Source organism: Mauremys mutica, chromosome 2, assembly GCF_020497125.1.
Source record: "Mauremys mutica isolate MM-2020 ecotype Southern chromosome 2, ASM2049712v1, whole genome shotgun sequence".
Classification (NCBI taxonomy): Eukaryota; Metazoa; Chordata; order Testudines; family Geoemydidae; genus Mauremys; species Mauremys mutica.
This window is the reverse complement of record NC_059073.1, coordinates 157,158,605-157,177,895: the sequence shown is the minus strand read 5'-3', so window position 1 is coordinate 157,177,895 and position 19,291 is coordinate 157,158,605. Positions and strand designations below refer to the sequence as shown.

At 40.0% G+C, this 19,291-nt stretch overlaps 1 protein-coding gene across 2 annotated transcripts in view; it reads right to left on the bottom strand.

Annotated features, from left to right (window-relative positions):
- MARCHF11 (membrane associated ring-CH-type finger 11) overlaps window positions 1–19,291 on the bottom strand; it is a 34,466-nt gene that overhangs the window by 2,983 nt on the left and 12,192 nt on the right. For both annotated transcript variants that reach the window (XM_045006442.1, XM_045006443.1), the window contains exon 3: window positions 5,912–6,104. In XM_045006442.1, coding sequence (XP_044862377.1) covers window positions 5,912–6,104 — 193 coding nt within the window. The remainder of the gene's footprint in view (window positions 1–5,911; window positions 6,105–19,291) is intronic.

The window sequence follows — 19,291 nt, the reverse complement described above, 5'->3', positions numbered from 1 at the left end:
ACACAAATATCTGGTCCCCTCTAACCATCCTTCAATTCCCCTCTACCTCCAGAAGCCCTATTGTACTTAGGGTCTAAAGCAGAAAAGGTCCATGTTGCTCTATGGAAGGAATATGTTTGAGAACAAAGAGTTGTGGTTTCTCCTTCTAACACTACCTCCCCAGGACCACACTGTAGGAGACTAGTTAGTACTGATTCCCTGAGGACAGCTGAAAAGTCCTGCTAGCTAAACAATGACTTGAACCACTGCCCTCTCAAAGCCTATTTCTGCCCTTGATGCCATTTTAGGAAAGAGTGATTTGTGACTTCCTGTAGCAGCCATAAAGACTTCAGGTAAGGGCACACTGTGGATATATGATATTGAAGCTGCCATCCTCCTAAGTTGAGTGAATCCTGAGCTTCAGCTGATTCATAATGACTGACTGTATAGTCATATCCACTTATTTTTTGACCTGAGATGGTTTAACTTTCTACAAAGGCCACAAATGATCTCTTGGACTTTCTAAATTGCTTAGTCCTGTCTAAGTAGTAGCTCTCTGGATATATAGGGTGTACAATTTTCCTTCCAAAGCTCTAGACATTCTGGTGAGGTGAAGACAAATAGTGATATAAATTGACTGAGATCAAAGTCCAACACAGTTCTTACCAGAAATGTGAAATGATTCCTAAATACAATCATATCTTTATCTTGTACAGTATAAGATCTGTAGGCCATAGCTCTTTATGGCAAGGATTCTCTCTTTAGTACATCCTTGGCACTGTATGAACATAATGGGGCCATGATCCTGATTAGGCCTTTAAGTGCTACTGTAATTTAAATTATTAAGGGCCTGCAACTCTGCTGGGTCTCTTTATTTGCCTTCTTATTTTTCAACCATTAAGGTGCACTCACATTACATTTACAAACCTTTCTCTGAAACCATAAGGGCTAAAAACTTTTTTAAATGAAAGCAGATATTCTCATATACTCATTTGTCTCAAGGAGCTGTTGGTTTAAATAAAACACTAAATACCACAAGACTTGCAATAAAACAGATCTGGCAACACTAGATAAGCTAGAAGGGGCAACTTCTGAAGAGTTTCCCACCATTTCCTCCCCTAACACTGAGTCTGACTCTACATCTGGCACAACTACTGATCCCAGGGACTCAAGTGAAGGGGGTCAAGGGATTTTCATTGGTGCCTTCACCTTCTTGCAGGACACTTTCTAGGGGAGTCCTGGAGGATTGAGTTCCTGGAGCTTTGTCCGGATGGATCTGACCTGGCAGAATCCAAGAAAGCCGTATCCTCAGATCTCTAAGATTTAAGCAAACTGATTGCAGTGCGGTCTGGCCAGATCCAACAGTAGGAGCACCTTTTCTTCTTAGTGTGATGTCTTTCAGAAATAGTACCACTGTAAGAACTTTCCTTGGCTCCATACAAAGAATCTGAATCCTGAGCCCATGGAACAAATTTCAAAAGTCCCTGCAAACACCTTTACAAGAAGACAATCCTATTCAACCTGTGATTTGGCATCAGGCTACAGCACCAAAACTAGCTTTGTCACCACAAAAACTGTATAATTAATGGATTTTTCAGTTCACTAGCAATTACCTCTTCTCCTACCCCCCTAAAAAATCATTTTGGGTCACACCAAAACCAAAATTTTCCAAAATGTTTGGCAAAGCAAAAAGTCTACAATTCATTTCAGGTTGAACAAAATGTTTCATTTTGATTTTGATCATTTCTAAATGCTTTGATTTTTTAAAATAAAATTAAGGCAAATTTTGAAAGTACTTTTTGAACCAAAAAGCAAAATGTTCACTTTAAAAATGTTGAAATGATTTTTTTCAGAATTGTTAAGACTTTTTTTACTTAAAGAATTAAGCAAAATTGACACAAAAACATGAAATATTTCAGCATCACTAAATCTGCATTTTTTTGCTGTAAAACATTTAAGCTGAAATATTTTGTCCAGCTCTAGTTGCCATGCTACTCATGCCAGAGGACATCTTCCAGAAGACGGTCTCCCAGAATCGTGCCTCTTGGAGGAGCAGATTCTGGAGCAAAGTCTTAGTCCTTGTGGGCCCTTTTAAAGTTGGCCTTGACAACTTTTAGTTAAATGCTCTTCCCTATGGAATAAATTGCCTGTCTCAAGTAGGGACCATCACAGGACAAAAGGAAAACCCCTTAAAACTATTGTTTAGATGGGCCCACAAAAATGTGTGAATTGATCAAACAATTAACATGAACTATAAATAAATCTAACTTTAACAATACAATTATTTAAAAAACCATTTACAACTTGATTTGTTTAACATGAAGGAAAAGAGTTGGTGAGTAGAAAGATACTGCAGTACAGTTAGAGGAAGAGGTTATTTATACCATTGGTCTAAAGAATGTTAGAGTGGGGGAATTGTACACACACTAACTGACAACTTACTACTTCAAAAAGGTTCCGTTACCACGTGCTTAGTCATTCTTCTCCAATAGTGTAACTATGTGGAGGCAATGTGATGAAGGAGAGCAGCCAGGTCCAAGCAATGGAAGACTGGGAAGCTAATGTACTATTCCTTAAGGAATCCTTAAAGTTTTTGAATCCTAAATTCCTTTAATGAAAACACCTTGAGCACTCTCTCTCTCTGATAATCCCAACAGGGACTCACTAATCTCTGGCAATATCAATGTGTACAACTTTGACTGGCCACAGTTCCATTTAGTTCAAATGTGAAAGACTTCTCTGCAAATCTTGCATGCTCTGGAAGTTTTCCTGTGAGAACAACTTCATGCCCAGTTCAGATGCAGAATTGCACAGAGAATTGCCATATTTGACACTGATGTGATTAGAAGGGGATGCTGTAAGGAGGGACCCAGAATTCCCAGGGAAGATCAGAAGAGGATGAATTGAACAACAGACACAAATTTAACCTACGTGTTAAAATGTGTAAGTTAAATTGATGTTGATAGAACACTGTCCTGTGCATAGAGAGTAAGAAGAGTCTTGTAATACAAGGCAACTTTATTCTTTGTTAAATGTTACAAAAGTGAACTTCCTGTAAAACTGGATAGGCTGCAAATGGAAATGAACAAAGAATCCACATAAGTTATTTAGTGGGTGGCATACTGGTGAGCTGTAAGCTTTGACAGTTTTCTCTTGGTACAAATGAATGACAAGGCTGGCAGATTAAAATGTATGAGACATTTTTTAATATTACTTATTGGATAGGACTGTGGATTGATGCAATTAAATCAGATTTAATGGAAAAATACTAAAAATAATCTGTTAAAGTTTCTAAATGTGAAGGTTTTTAATATAACTGTGCAGTTCTCACTAGCCAATTATTGAACTTCATTTCAAAATTATAAAAACAATAACACTTCAAGCAGTACAGATATTTACATTTCTTAGGTGGCTGAAAACATTTTATTGTTTATGCAGAGCCACAGATGTACATGACTTTAGACAACTGGAATAGGTCTTTAGTCATGGAGTTTACAACTCAAGCCCTGACCATGAAATTAACTATCCATGAGTGCACCCTTGTGCCTATGCAAATCCCCACTGAAATCAGTGAGGCTTTTCATGGGTGCAGGGACTCATCCACAGGGAGTTTATTGCAGGATGATCACAAATAAAGGGGTGGGGCACTTAACTTTTAGACTTGTGCTTCATAACTCTTCTGTTGGCTGCATCAACACTGCACAGGTCATAGTGTGTGAGGAACAGAGTATAGCATACATCTACTTGTTAGTCCTTTTACATAATTTAGAGCTAGTGGGTAAGAATTAAAGAGTAAGACAAAAACTTTCTAATGTAATAAAATCATTGCCCACTGAACTGCTGTTAGAAAGTTATATCTGTCATCAGATTATCTTGTGGGTTTTTTAGATCATTCAGAAACCTAAACATTTGCATTCTAAGGAATTTAATTCAGATATTTTCAGTTAAAGCAATTACTCAGATTAAAGTCCTTTATCCTATAGAAGTTACAATAACAGACACCACACAGAGTAAAGTTGGAGATGCTAATAGATATTTTAAAAATTTGTAAGTGGTCTTGGATGCACATGTTTAAAATACAATAGGCTGCAGAAGATTACTTGAAAGTATATTGAACGTGAATGGTCTGAGCTGATCAGAAGTACAAAAATGCTGCACAATTACCAAACCAGTTAACCAGTTATTTCTTAATTCCCAGACACAAGTTTAGTCATTTAAAGTTATTAGGTAACATAATTGTTTTTTTAAAAAACCTACATATTAAGCTTGCTACCATTAATTAAAAGTTAATGTTCAAGTAAGGAAACTATAGTTACAAAATGTAGATAGAGATGCTAATTCAATGGTTCTCAAGCTTTTGTATTGGTGACCCCTTTCACATACCAAGCCTCTGAGTGTGACCACCTTATAAATTAAAAACACTTTTTTGTATATTTAATACCATTATAAATGCTGGAGGCAAAGCAGGATTTAGGGTGGATGCTGACATCTCGCGACCTCCATGTAATAACCTCATGACCTCCTGAGAGGTCCCGACCCCCAGTTTGAGAACCCCTGTACTAATTAATGCCATTAGTATTAATTATAAGACTGTAGTTATATGCATATATTTAGATATCTAAGGCCACTGGCAAGTTTCCAAGTATCACTACTGTATATTGTTTTAAATCTAGATGTGAAAATTTACATTGGACATTTCAGTGACTACTTTATAACTCTTAGCAGTTCTTTCTTAGAATTGAATTTCCTCATTAGTACATCCACGACCCTGTTCCATTGATACATTTAGTTCTATAAATACACGAATGTATTTTTATCTGTCTACAGATACTAAGCAATACATTTTGAACTGATAAGAGTTTGATTTTTGTAACAAATTAAACCAGTGAAAAAATTCAATTAACACAATAAGTTTCAAATAACTATGTTATCAACTGAACTGTATGATAATGTATACATGGTATAATAAGAGGCATATATAAAATTGAGTTAACAGCAACATTTGCAAAGCATTTTGATATTTTTTTTAATTAAAAGAATTATACAGCATTTCATCATGTTATTGATATAAATATTCTGGGAACTTTAGTTCAAATTACTGTGCCTTACTTACTCTAAGAGTGACTAGAATTCCTTTATTTTTACTTTAGTGTAACCTCTTTCACATTCAGCTCATAGTTGCTTTACTAACTATTTAAAAGTTTTTATTTAGACATTTTGGGATCAATATATTAAAGGAAGTGCGTACACACATACACACACAAAAGCTTTCAGAAAGTTTTATCGTCACTCTTTAAGAGTTCTGATGACATCATAAACCACCTGAGCTCTGCTTTCATAGTATAATTAATAAATTAAAATACTTAGCACTTATATAGTGTTTTTATCTGTTTAGAATGTCAACAGAACTCTTGAATTAGTTCCTTCATCTCACTGCAGCAGTGCAGCCTATCCATTATACTCTATTTCTAGCATAGTGATTCACACAACTCTGTTCAGTGTAGTTCTAGATATGTAGTTCTACAAGAAAATCCTTCAGAGACCTATTCTATCCTTGACGTAAATAACTAACTCTGCTTAGCAACAAAGGAAGATTTGAGAGAACAGAACTATCATTAGTCCTTTTCATCAAATCTTTGTTATAATTTCACCTACTGACCCTCCTACACTTTACTATCCTTTTAAATTTCAAAGTAGGCAAAACTGATTGTGATTCTGGGAATTTAACATTTAGGGAAAGTGATTTGATCAGACTGAGGGTTGGGCTTTTGTTTGGTTCCTCTCTCACAGTGTCTCTACTTTTATAAAAGTCAAGTGTTTGCTAAATATGTCAGCTAAGAATAAATAAGTAGAGAATTGAAGAGCTAAGGAAGTTTGACCCATAGTTATACTCTTTAACCACAATCTGTACTGATTAATGTTTTGAGCTTACCTATGCACACTAGATCCATAAAACCATACATTCCATAGCAGATTTGAAAAAGGATGTCCTTTCTTTGCCATACTGCATAGGGGCTGAAGGCTGACCATAGTAGCCAAGTCACACTTGCTACTAAGAACAGAGATCCTAGGATTACAGCAATCATCTGCACTTTCTCAACCAGTGTTATTGTAATGCTTTGCCACTAGAAGAGAAACAAAGTAGTGTAAGATAAAATATTACTTTTTGAAACTTACATTCAACTCCAGTTTTCTCCTGAAACCAGAAATCATTTTAATATTCATACAAATCTTCATAGATCTTTGCTAATATTCTTGACACTACAATTTATGAGGGAAAAAAGACAGACTAGTAGTATAGAAATTGGTTATGTTAAAGTTTTTTTAATGTTGTCCATATCACCATCTAGAAATGTACTTTGGAAGATTTACATTTATTTTAATCCTGCTATGAATACATAGGACAAAAATATTCAGCATCGGGAAATGCAGCTTGCCTTTCACATCTCTATAATGAGTAGCATCAAGACACTGTGGGAAGGACAATATCAAAGCCTTAGGGTCACAGACCAGGAAAAGGCTGTGTACCTTAGTGGGCTTCATACAGAATGGGAGTCCAAGTAATAAACTTCACAGGCAAAAATTGTTTAAAATAAACCTTATAGCAAGAGGATGGATTTGCAGAAGATGGCCTAATGGTAAATCCAGTCACAAGTGGCATATTATGAAGGAATAGTTTGTTTCCTACAACTAAGGTAGTATATATATACATTTTATCAGTATTTAAAAGCTGTAGAACTATATTTGAATTTTATTAGGGTCATGTATTCAATAGCAAAATCATTTCATACTTCTCAGCTACTGCCATATAGCACCTTTGGCAGTTTTTATGCTCTGTAATGCTATCAGTTAGACATTTCTGTTCTTCTCTTCTCACATTTACCAAAGTGAGACAGAACAAGAATAACTTTGTGCTAAATGTTAGAAATCAAAACAACACTCTTAAATGTAATAAAAATTAATTTTCATGAGTCACATAATTGTTAAGAATTAGTAGGAGCATTGCCAGCAGATCGAGGGAAGTGATTATTCCCCTCTATTCGGCACTGGTGAGGCCACATCTGGAGTATTGAATCCAGTTTTGGTCCCCCCACTACAGAAGGGATGTGGACAAATAGGAGAGAGTCCAGCGGAGGGCAACAAAAATGATTATGGAGCTGGGGCACAAGGAGAGGCTGAGGGAACAGGGGTTATTTAGACTGGAGAAGAGAAGGGGGAGGGGGGACTTGATAGCAGCCTTCAACTACCTGAAGGGGGTGGTTCCAAATAGGATGGTGCTAGACTGTTCTCAGTGGTAGCAGATGACAGAACAAGGAGTAATGGTCTCAAGTTGCAGTGGGGGAGGTCTAGGATGGATATTAGGAAACACTATTTCACTAGGAGGGTAGTGAAGCACTGGAATGGATTACCTAGGGAGGTAGTGGAATCTCCATCCTTGGAGATTTTTAAGGCCTGGCTTGACAAAGCCTTGGCTGGGATGATTTAGTTGGTGTTGAGCAGGGGATTGGACTAGATGATGTCCTGAGGTCTCTTCCAACCCTAATATTCTATGATTCTAGATTAAATTGTTTAAAATATGTGGAAAAGGTTAGCGATAAACTGATAACTAAACAAAACCTTCACAGTGCAATTTTGGCAAGTTTGAGGTTCCTTTTTAAATAAACTTATGGTCATATGAGCTTGTCTTTGGTTTTGGGTTTTGTTTTTTAATTTAAAAGAAAATTAATTGCTTGTTATAATTTTTTTAAAGATATCATCATTAAAGGTTTTCACTCTGGAGGGGAGAGGGAATACAAGTGTTTGGTTTGGGACAAAGATTACAGGACTCTACTCCTCCCTCTGAATTATTGAGGGACTACTTCAATGGTTCCCATTTGGATTAAGGATGACATTCACAACTGGGAAAGAGGCAGGGACAATTGCTTTTCGTGAGTCTATTGTTTTTTGCCAATATCTTTTGATAATTGGCAATCTTCATTTCCAGGATGGCTGGTACCCCTTTATCTACTCTTTGCTTTTGAAAGCAGAAATGTGGGTGTGAGATACAAATCCTTGGATGGGTCTTAGGGACCTACGTTTCCACCAGTAAAGTTCCCTACGTGCCAGAATTTCTGCTGGTGGGCATGCACAATAGCACCTAATTCCTGATGCCGCTGAGCTGCTCAGCATTCCAGCTCATGTCTAATCCCTGCTGAGATTCACAAACTAGGTGTTCCCTTGCCTATTACACCTGCACAAGCTGATGTGGTCGCCAGACTCTTAGCATGCCTACCACACCAAAGACAGCTGGGGATAGAGATAGCAAGTCCCACTATCTCCATCAGCCCTGTGGTAAGAGCACTCACCTGGGATGTGGGAGACCCAGAATTCAACAGGTGCGCTGCTTGATTTGGAGCAGGGACTTAGACCCATGTCGCCCAGGTGAGTGCACTAACCACCCAGCTATTCTGCATGGACCTCTTTCAATCTCTGTTGTTGAAGTAGTTCCACTTTGTATAACTAATGAAATATTCATTGGGCCACAAAGAGAATGAAAATTATTCTATAATCCAGAAGTTAAAGCACTCATCTGGAAGATACGAGAACTGAGTTTAAGTTCCTTCTCCAATTCAGGCAGAACAGGGATTTGAAAATAGATCTCCTACATGCCAGATGAGTACCCTAATTACTGGGCTATCAGCTGTAATGGAGTGGGGGAAGGGGTTCTGTGATGGGGTGCATAAAACCTATACCAAGAAGGTGAGGGTTAATGAACTTCTCTGGCCTCAAGCAGCCCTACCTCACCACACTTGCAAGGCATGTCAGGCTTGGAGAGAAGATATAAAAGATATAAGCTCAGCTAATGGGAGATCTGGAAGGGAAATGGACCTTTGCTCTTCAGCCCTAAAGTGCCTGGCTGAATGCAGGAGCTGCTTGGGTTAACAGCATTTTGAAGTCCTTGCCAAGACAATGGAGAGCTTGAGTCTGAAACAGTATTTTGGGACTATTACTAGAGACTTGTCTGCAAGTGCCAAACTGGGCTGGCTATGGCCTATCAGCAGCTGCCTGAAGGAAGTGTCCTGCCATGACCTTGTGTTAGTTCATTTGTGTTTGGTTTGCCTTTTGATCTTTGATAGCCCTGGAAGGGGTGGACTTCTACAGATTCAGTTGGAGGGCTTAGTCTCCCACAACCAGACTTGTACTTTTGGCTGCCTGGAGATGGAAGACCAAAGGCCGCTGTGAGTTCAGAATCCTGTCATGCTTGCCAACTCTGTCCACATATCTATTAAAGTGACATCATCATAGGACCTAATCACATCAGCCATACCATCAGGGGCTCATTCACCTGCACATCTACCAATGTGATATATGCCATCATGTGCCAGCAAGGCCTCTCTGCCATGTACATTGGCCAAACCGGACAGTCTCTATGCAAAAAAGTTAATAGACACAAATCTGACATCAGGAATCATAACGCTCAAAAACCAGTAGGAGAACACTTTAACCTGTCTGGTCATTCAATGACAGACCTGTGGGTGGCAATTTTGCAACAGAAAAGCTTCAAAAACAGACTCCAACGAGAAACTGCTGAGCTGGAATTGATATGCAAACTAGATACAATCAATTTAGGCTTAAATAGGGACTGGGAATGGCTGAGCCATTACAAACATTGAATCTATCTCCCCTTGTAAGTATTCTCACACTTCTTATCAAACTGTCTGTACTGGGTTATCTTGATTATCACTTCAAAAGTTTTTTTCTCTTACTTAATTGGCCTCTCAGAGCTGATAAGACAACTCCCACCTTTTCATGCTCTCTGTATGAGTATATATATCTCCTCAATATATGTTCCATTCTATGCATCCGAAGAAGTGGGCTGTAGCCCACGAAAGCTTATGCTCAAATAAATTTGTTAGTCTCTAAGGTGCCACAAGTACTCCTGTTCTTTTTGTGGATACAGACTAACATGGCTGCTACTCTGAAACCTGTCAATTTGGCATGTTCAATCTTAGAGAAATTTCCCTCTTGGATTTTAAAATGGGCATATTTTTTTAATGAATAGATACTTGAGTCTAAGCTGGCACTTCATTGTCCTTGCAAGATCCAGTATAGAACTGGATACAATCCAGTATACGATCCTGCCCACAAACTCAAAAGCTTTGCATTACAGAAGTGCAAAAGCTGTAAATACCGTACTAACTTCTCTCATATGGAGTATAATTTTGAAAGCTCTGTACATAGAGATTCTGTTTTGTGAGTTGCATGTGTGAAAAGTTTGTAGTGTAGGGCCCAAATTTTGTATTTCCCTGCATTGTAAAATTTTTTGAATACTTCAGCCAAAATTGTGAAAGGACCCCAAAAATCTCCAAATGAAAACTTTTATCCAGACATAAGATTTCCAGTGGTTCTGTTTATCTGTCAGGTTTTAGTTAGTAACCAGTTATTGTGAACTGATAGTAGTTAGAAGTAGGTATAGTAACTTCTGGTAGCAAAAATACTTGTTTTAGTTTAATACAAAAATGATCCTTCTACATCGGCATTCTTTGTTATGACACACTAGAATACATTCTCACAGAAATGAGATTTCATAAATATGCACTACAGAAAGTCTATTTCCACTAATCACAAAGCACAGCTAGCATGAAAGTTTGTTTTTCTGAAACTTATCTGAAATACACAGTTATAGTAATTTCATATGACTAAGGCCCTTCTTGTAGGCAGCCACTCGCTAAACAATTGAAGACTTTTTGTCATAAGAACAAGACTCGTTTTATGGAATCAAAAATTATTTAAGCTTTGTCTAATTGGCTATGATTATTTATAGCTCTTTACTACACACTATGTTGCATGCTGTTAAAAGATTAAATGACTGAAACATCACATGAATTACTTACCATCAGCAAGTTTTTTCAGTGTAATTGTTGCTGTTTGTCTCAATCTTTCAATGGGAGTTAATGTTGAGAGGCTGTACTAAGCATTTTATAAACTGATTTAACATTCAAAATTGAATTAATTTAGTTATTGAAATGAAAAATGTAATTCTAATTTAAACCATTATTTGCAACAAATATTTCTCATTTTCTTAATTTGGTAACTTGCCTAAATAAGGTGTTATGAAACATGAATATAAATTGTTCCCTTTATCTCTAGATTTTTTTTAACTTACAGAGCACTTTGCTAAAATGATCTTTCTAATTAGGGAATGTATAGCCAGCAAATCAAAAATTTTAAAGATGGTTTTTTTCAATATAGACATATGTGAAGAAGGTGGAGAAAGACACCTTGAAGAGAAATCATCTTTAATCATCTTTAAATGTAACTCTGTATATTAACTATATATAAAATCATTTATAGTCTTTGAACCTTATTAAACCTGTCTGCTATTTTAAGTCTAATTTTTGGTTTAGCCAGAAAAATATTTGCCATGTCAAAATCTTTGAATGAGAGCATTCCAATCCATGTTAGAAACCATGGGAGAGGGCTGTTGGGTAAATTGTGCCAGTGCAATCCACAATTTACATGTTTGCACAGATTCTACACTACTAGACTGCACTCATGCAGCTACTTCACTTTGGCTAATATCTCCATTGTAGACATTGCCCTTATAGAGAAAACAATGTGCAAGTGCAAAATTCTGATTTTGTAGCATTTTACACCCACTTAGCCAGGTATATAAGACTACACAAAGTAAAAGGCATTGGGGACTTGGGTTCCTTATATTCATTAGAGACACTGTTACACTAATCTGCATGGAGATTGTACTAGAACATTCTTCCTGCTTTCCTTTGAAAACAAATCACATTTTCACCTACATTTACATTAATGTTTTTGAAGATCCGCTTGGATATTTTGCTTTGCTAATCCACCAAAGACCTTAGCCTCATCTAGAACTCCCTTTGAATTATATGGGAGTTTTACTAGTGCATCAGTGGCAAGTCATATCTCTTACTCTGACCCCAGATACACTGTTCCCCTATTTAAGTAGTCTGGTTATTTTTCAAAATAACTTCCTTTCATAGGATATCTGGCCCCTTTAAGAGGAATCCAGGCCCAGTCTGCCAGTGATAGGTTTCATTCGAAGAATGAGCTCATCTCAGCTCACCTGTAAGTAATTAACTGCTGAGGTGGTTGGTTGGCATCTGGTTGGCTAGTGAGCACCTGACCTGATAAAAGGCTATCAGAATGCAGTTAAAGAAGAGGTGCTCCCAGAAAGAGGAGGATTCTAAGGAAAGCATCTTAGAGAGGGCTTTTCTAGATAGCTGTGTAGTAGGTGTAGCTTGCAAGGAGCTGCATGCTACCTAGAGAAGAGCTACAGCTGGCAGGAAGATCCTGACTGTGGGACTGAAACTCAGATGGAGTTTGCCTCCCTGCTAAGAAACCTTGGTGAAGCTCTTTCTTGTGCTCGTGTTGATCTTTCCTTTTAACAAATGAGACTCTCAGAAGGGTGGAAAGGTGAAGGTGTGCTGTTTGATACATAAAAGCCTTGCTGGATTTATTGATAACTAAACTGGAGAAACTAAGACAGGGTGTACCTGCAGTGCCACACCTGGTTGCAGGGTCCTCAGCTGCTGTAAATCAGGTACATTTACGTTAAAATAATGATGCTAATTTACACCATTTGCAAATCTGGCCCATATTTTTAAAATGACAAATTTAAACTAGCCAGCATTAACTGAGTCACAACTTAGAGAAGGAGAGTGATATGGTTTTCACTTAACACAATATAGTATATACATAAGAGCTGCCATATTGAGTCAGACCAACGGTCTGACAGTGGCCTATACCCAAGCTTCAGGGGGAGTGTACTGAACAGGGCAGTTGGAATGATCCATCCCTGTCTTTCCCTGCCAGCTTCTGGCAGTCAAAGGTTCAGGGTTGCTCTGAACATGGGGTTGCATCTCTGACCATCTTGGCTAATAGCCATTGATGGATCTATCCATCCTTTTGCAGGTGTTCTTTAAACAGGAATGCATGGAAATTGTTTTTACAAAAAATTCTCAACTGTAGCAACAGGTACTGAATGTTAGGCATTAGACAGGTGAACAGAAGCAAAACACCAAAACTATGTTGAAAATCTCTCACTCTTTCTGTACTGGGCCTGATTCTTCTGAGTTATCACTCTGTAAATCAGGAGTGGTATTTCTGAAGTCAGTGCAGTTACTTTGGTGTAAAATCAGTGTAAAGTGAGATTGATCATCATCTCACTGCCTTTTGCTCTGAAAGGACGTCTTACTATATCTAACATGCTCTTACCATTCTTTAAATGTGTCAATAAAATAATGGATAAAAGAGAGGCAGTTGACATTTATTTGAACTTTCAAAAAGCCTTTGAAAAGTACTTCACAAGAGACTACTACTCTCTCGGAAGTGAGAGAAAAAGTACTGTCATGGATCAGAAATTGACTAAAACAGAAAACAAAGAATAGAAATAAACAGTCAATTTTCATCCGGGCAAAAGATTAATAATGAGGAGCCACAAGGTTTCATACAAAGGTAAGTGGTGTTCAACATATGTATTATCTGGAGGTGAACAGTAAGGTGTAGAATTTTCAGGTGACACAATTATTTAGGTTCCTCAAGACTGGAGAAGATGAAGGAAACTTGGAGGGATTTAAGCAAGCTAGATAAATGGAAGATGAAGTCCAAATGTTGACATATGCAAAATAATACACACAAGAGGGAATAACTTAACCTACTCATACACCTAACTAGGGGGAGGGATAGCTCAGTGGTTTAAGCATTAGCCTGCTAAACCCAGGGTTGTGAATTCAATCCTTAAGGGGGCCACTTAGGGACCTGTGGCAAAAATCAGTACTTGGTCCTGCTGGTGAAGACAGGGAGCTGGACTCAATGACCTTTCAAGGTCCCTTCCAGTTCTAGGAGATTGTATATCTCCAATTATTATTAGGTTCTTAATTAACTGTAACCACTTAACAGAGATGGACACCATTGCAAGCAGCCCCAAGTCATTTTGAAATATCACTTTATTAAATGTATGGTGGCAGCAGTGATCAAAAAAGCAAAGTGTTAAGACTTATAAGGAATTGAATAAAGAGTAATACCAAAAACACTACATTGTCATTATCTAAATCAATGGTATGTACTTATGTGGAATAGTTTCAGTTTGGGCCACTCTATTGCAAAGCGGTTCAGGAATAGGTAATCTCAATTATGTTAGAGGCATGGAAAAACTCTCATATGAGGAGAGAGTGAAAGGATTGGGATTACTTGCAATGGAGGAAATGAATGAGAAGTTATGATAAAAAATAAGGGTATGGTGAAGGTAGTTTATGCACTATCTGCCCATTCTCCTACTACAAGTAGAAGAAGACATTCAATGAAATTGAATGGAACACATTTAAAACTGAAAAGGAAATACTTTTTCATGTGATACACAACTAGCCTGTGGAATTCAGTGTTACAAAATATCACTGCAGCCAAGAGTTTAGCAGGATTCAAAAAAGCATTGATTTAGAAGGATTACAAGATATCTAAAATTATCATTGTAAGGATTTTTTTTTAAATTGGCATAGATAGAAACTCTTTTGCTTTAGGACATAAACCAACCTCTACCTACTGAGAGGTTAGAAATGGAATTATCGGGTCACACATTTTCTAAGTGCCTTCTGCAAGGTTCTTGAATCTTCTTCTGAAATACCAGCTGTTAGTCACTAGTCTAATCCAGCATGACAATTCCATTGTTCCTATGCTGGAGAATTCAGAGCTACCGTAGAACCCCACCAGACATAGAGCCATGTTATGGAGGTTAAACAAGCGTCTCTTTGAATATATTGTGCAGTTTTGCAAAATATTAAAGATTATTTTATTTCAATGATTATTTAGAATACCTAAAAATCTGTGGATCTAAGGAGAAGAAGCAAATTATTTTTTAACAATGTGTTAAATCTCCCTCTTAGCCTGGCTATGTGAGCATTGGCCATGTATTGCTACAGCTGAGGAAAGTTTTTATGAAGCCAATTTGCTGTTCACCTCTAAATACTCTGACTAAGCTGAACAGATACCAACTGGAAGACATAAAGGCTTTTTCCCTGCTTTGCTTGCCAGTTGCAGATTGTTCCAACAAATAAATGTTAACCATAGTATTCATTATGCAAAATAGAATTTGCAACCTGCTTGTATACATGTAAGATTCTTATGCAAGCAAAAAAGAACCCAACATTTTTGTGAGCTCAACAGATGATTTGGAAATACGTGTTTAATTTCTTTTATTTTTAATGGAAAATATGACTAAACATTCAGAGAACCCACTTTCTCTGAGGCATAGCAACAGTCACAATGTTCCATATGCATGATTTCCCTATGTAGAGAATGTACAGTATACTTGTTGCTAACTTAATGACCAAATAGATTACATGTTGGAAAGCATGTGTATTTTTAAACACAAGTTTCTTCTGTATTTTAAATTATAAGATATATCTTTGTCTAGCAGCAAGCATAGTTATGTCAATGCAGTCTCTGGCTTTGATGGCTGTACATTTTGATTAAATGTGAAAACGCAGGGTGCTTATAGTTAATAATGGGCACCCTATCTTTTGTGTCCCACAGATTTATCATGCAGAGCACTGCTAAATTTGCTTATGTATACCTTATCAGCCCTGTTGTTACAAATTATGTCCTTCTTTGTTCTTTACCTTCAAGCTAGAACACTGATGTAATTTTGGAGGTTCTGGAGTTATTTCTGCTCTGCTACAGCCTTTTTATACTGTTCTGGTGGAGTAAACAAACTTAAGATATCAGAACCAGCCCTTGGTGAATACCTTTGGTATAACAGCCAATGCAGCATAGAACTGCAAAAGGGGCTTGTTATTCTGAGCTCTGGAACTGCCTGAGGTCCACTGCAGTTGAGCATAAGTTAGAGCGGTCCTGAAGCCACACCAGAACAGTCAAGGAGGTCTAAAGGTGCCAGTTATGTTTGTTCCCTCACATTTATGCACCAAAAATACCTCAGACAGAATGGAGAATCAGCCATTTTTGTTTGCTGAAATGCATTGGTTCATGAAGCAGTCTTTGAAAATTTCCGCTACCCCATAAGCCAAGTGTGCACTACACGTCTTCAGAAGCTGTGTGGTGCCTACAAGAAACTTTACTGTGATCTTTGGTATCTACAAGGACGTCAGATATGAACCAGGACACATGTCAGAAATTGAGTTTTATTTTGGTACCGTGAAGTATGTTTAATGTCCTTAATTTGAAAATGAATACCTCACATTTACCTCAGCATGTATGTAGCTGTAGAAGACTACAATCGTATGACAAAATTCTGCTCCCCTCACACTCTTTTAATTTTCTCATAGGGAATCTGATTTCAAATTGCTAGATGGCTAACTAATATTAATATATCTAAGGCTAAGTAACAATAGAAGTGGCCACAAAGATAATGGCAAAGCTAAGAGTAGTGCTAATGTGAAATGTTTTCTGTGAGCACTTTTCTTTGAGATTTCGACTACCACAAGAGAAGATGCTACAGTTCTAATTTGCTAGGAATGCTGGGTAGAGCCCCCAATGCCTGCTGGGGGAAAAAATGTGTCAAGGGTGGTTTTGGGTAACTGTCATCATTCAACCGTCACTCCCGCCCTCTCTCCTTGAAAGCGCCGGCGGGAAATCTGTTCGCGCCCTTCTCTGGTCGGTTACAGCTCGGACGCCACAGCACTGCGAGCATGGAGCCTGCTGCGATCATTGCTGCACTTATGGCCGTTGTCAACTCCTCGCACCTTATCGTCCACCTCTTCCACAGTCAGCTGCTGAGAAATCGGGCGAGGAGGCTCCGTCAGCGCGGTGAGGACAGGAAGTCACAGAGTGGCGCAGACCTCTCACAAAGCAGGGTACGCCACGCAGTGGAGATCATGGTGGCAATGGGTCAAGTTCATGGTGTGGAACGGCGATTCTGCGCCTGGGAAACAAGCACGGACTGGTGGGACCGCATAGTGCTGCAGGTCTGGGATGAATCACAGTGGCTGCGAAACTTCAGGATGCGTAAGGGCACTTTCCTTGAACTCTGTGACTTGCTGTCCCTTGCCCTGAAGCGCCAGGACACCTGGATGCGAGCAGCGCTGAGTGTGCAGAAGCGAGTGGCCATAGCCCTCTGGAAACTTGCAACGCCAGACAGCTACCGGTCAGTAGCGAACCACTTTGGCGTGGGCAAATCTACCGTAGGGCTTGCTGTGATTCAAGTAGCCCACGCAATTGTTGAACAACTGCTCTCAAAGGTAGTGACTCTAGGAAACATCCAGGTCGTCAGAGATGGCTTCGCCACGATGGGATTCCCAAACTGCGGTGGGGCTATAGATGGGACTCACATCCCTATCCTGGGACCAGCCCACCAGGCCAGCCATTACATTAACCGAAAGGGCTACTTTTCTATGGTGCTGCAAGCACTGGTGGACCATAGGGGACGTTTTACCAACATCTACGTCGGGTGGCCGGGCAAGGTTCAGGAACTCTGGTCTGTTTAAACGCCTCCAGGCAGGTATTTTCTTCCCGGACCACAAAATAACGGTTGGGGATGTGCAGATGCCTACAGTGATCCTCGGGGACCCAGCCTACCCGCTAATGCCCTGGCTCATGAAGCCCTATACAGGCGCCTTGGACAGTGAGAAGGAGCTCTTCAACTACCGGCTGAGCAAGTGCAGAATGGTGGTGGAGTGTGCTTTCGGACGTCTCAAGGGGAGATGGCGGAGCTTACTGACTCGCTCGGACCTCAGCGAAAAAAATATCCCCGTTGTTATTGCTGCTTGCTGTGTGCTCCACAATCTCTGTGAGAGCAAGGGGGAGACCTTTATGGCGGGATGGGAGGTTGAGGCAAATAGCCTGGCTGCTGATTACGCTCAGCCAGACAGCCGTGCCAATAGAAGATCCCAGCGGGAAGCGCTGTGCATCCGGGAGGCTTTGAAAGCTAGGTTCCTCGGAGAGCAGGGTAACCTATGACTGTCCACTTGATTTACAGAGAAGCTGAACCTGAGCCTGTTTCAGTGACTGTTGACTTCGATCTGCGGTTACATACCCCGTTCTCCAGGTTTCCCCCCTTCCAACACACGTTTTAAAAATAAATTTAATGGAACACTGATTATTAACAAAGTTTTCTTTAATTATGAATTCCTGTTCTAGGGTTGAAACATGGACGCAGACTGTGGTGGGTACGGTGTGCACTGATGTACAGACCGCTTCTACACTAGAGGAATGACAGGCTCCTGCTCCTACAGCGGTCTCTGGGGGGAGGACGGTTGCAGGTGGGTGTGCAGGAAGGGGTGGGTTTGCAGGAAGGGGTGAGGGTTGCCGTCTTTGGGACGGAGTTTGGATGCAGGCTCTGGGCTGGGGGTTGGGGCGTAGGAAGGGGTGAGGGGTGTGTGGGAAGGGTGAGTATGTGTCCGTGGATGAGGGCTCTTGCTGGGGCTCAGGGCATCGGAGAGGCTCGTGGCTAGGGTGGAAGGGCATGGTAAGGGCAGCCTGCCTTGCCATTTGTGGATGGCAAGCGCTAGGACCCTGGGGCAGCATACACCTCACAGACTGACCCGGGACAGCATACACCTCCCAGGCTGACCCTGGTGCCTAGTGACTGCAGTCTGTGTGTGTCCTGCTGTTGATCCTGCCCCCAAGTCTGTACCCTGGTAATGGAGGCTGTCCTATGCAATTAAAAAAACCCTCCCCCCCCCTTCACACAAAGTCTTCTGACAAGAAAAACGTGACGGGAACAGTGAATAACAACAAACTACTTTTAATACTCAACTACACAGTGGGGGGATGAAACTTGGATTTTGTACTGGGTGATCCAGGAAGGGAAGCACTTCTCAAAATTTATGGCATGAGAGCTGTGTGGTACATGAGCGCTCTGCTGAGGTGCAGTGACAGTTTTCACGGCCCCTAGCGCCCCTCCTTCTTGTTATTTTTGGTGAGGGGGGGACAGGACTTTGTGGTGGGGGATGGCGGTTGCAGATACAGTGCAGGGGGGCTCTCTCCTCCTGCCTGCGGTCCTGCAGAACATCTACAAGGCGCCGGAGCGTGTCCGTTTGCTCCCTCATTAGCCCAAGCAGTGTTTGAGTCGCCTGCTGGTCTTCCTGCCGCCACCTATCCTCCCGTTCGCTGTGTGAGCACTGGTGCTGACATAGGGTCTCCCTCCACTGTCTCTGCTCGGCCGCCTCGGCTCTGGAGCAGGCCATCAGTTCCGAGAACATGTCGTCCCTAGTCTTTTTCTTTCGCCGCCTAATCTGCGCCAGCCTCTGTGAGGGGGAAGCCGGGGCAGTTCGTGAAAGAGCCGCAGCTGTGTGATGGGAAAAAGGAAGTGATGTCCTTGAAAAGATACATGTTTGCGAACACT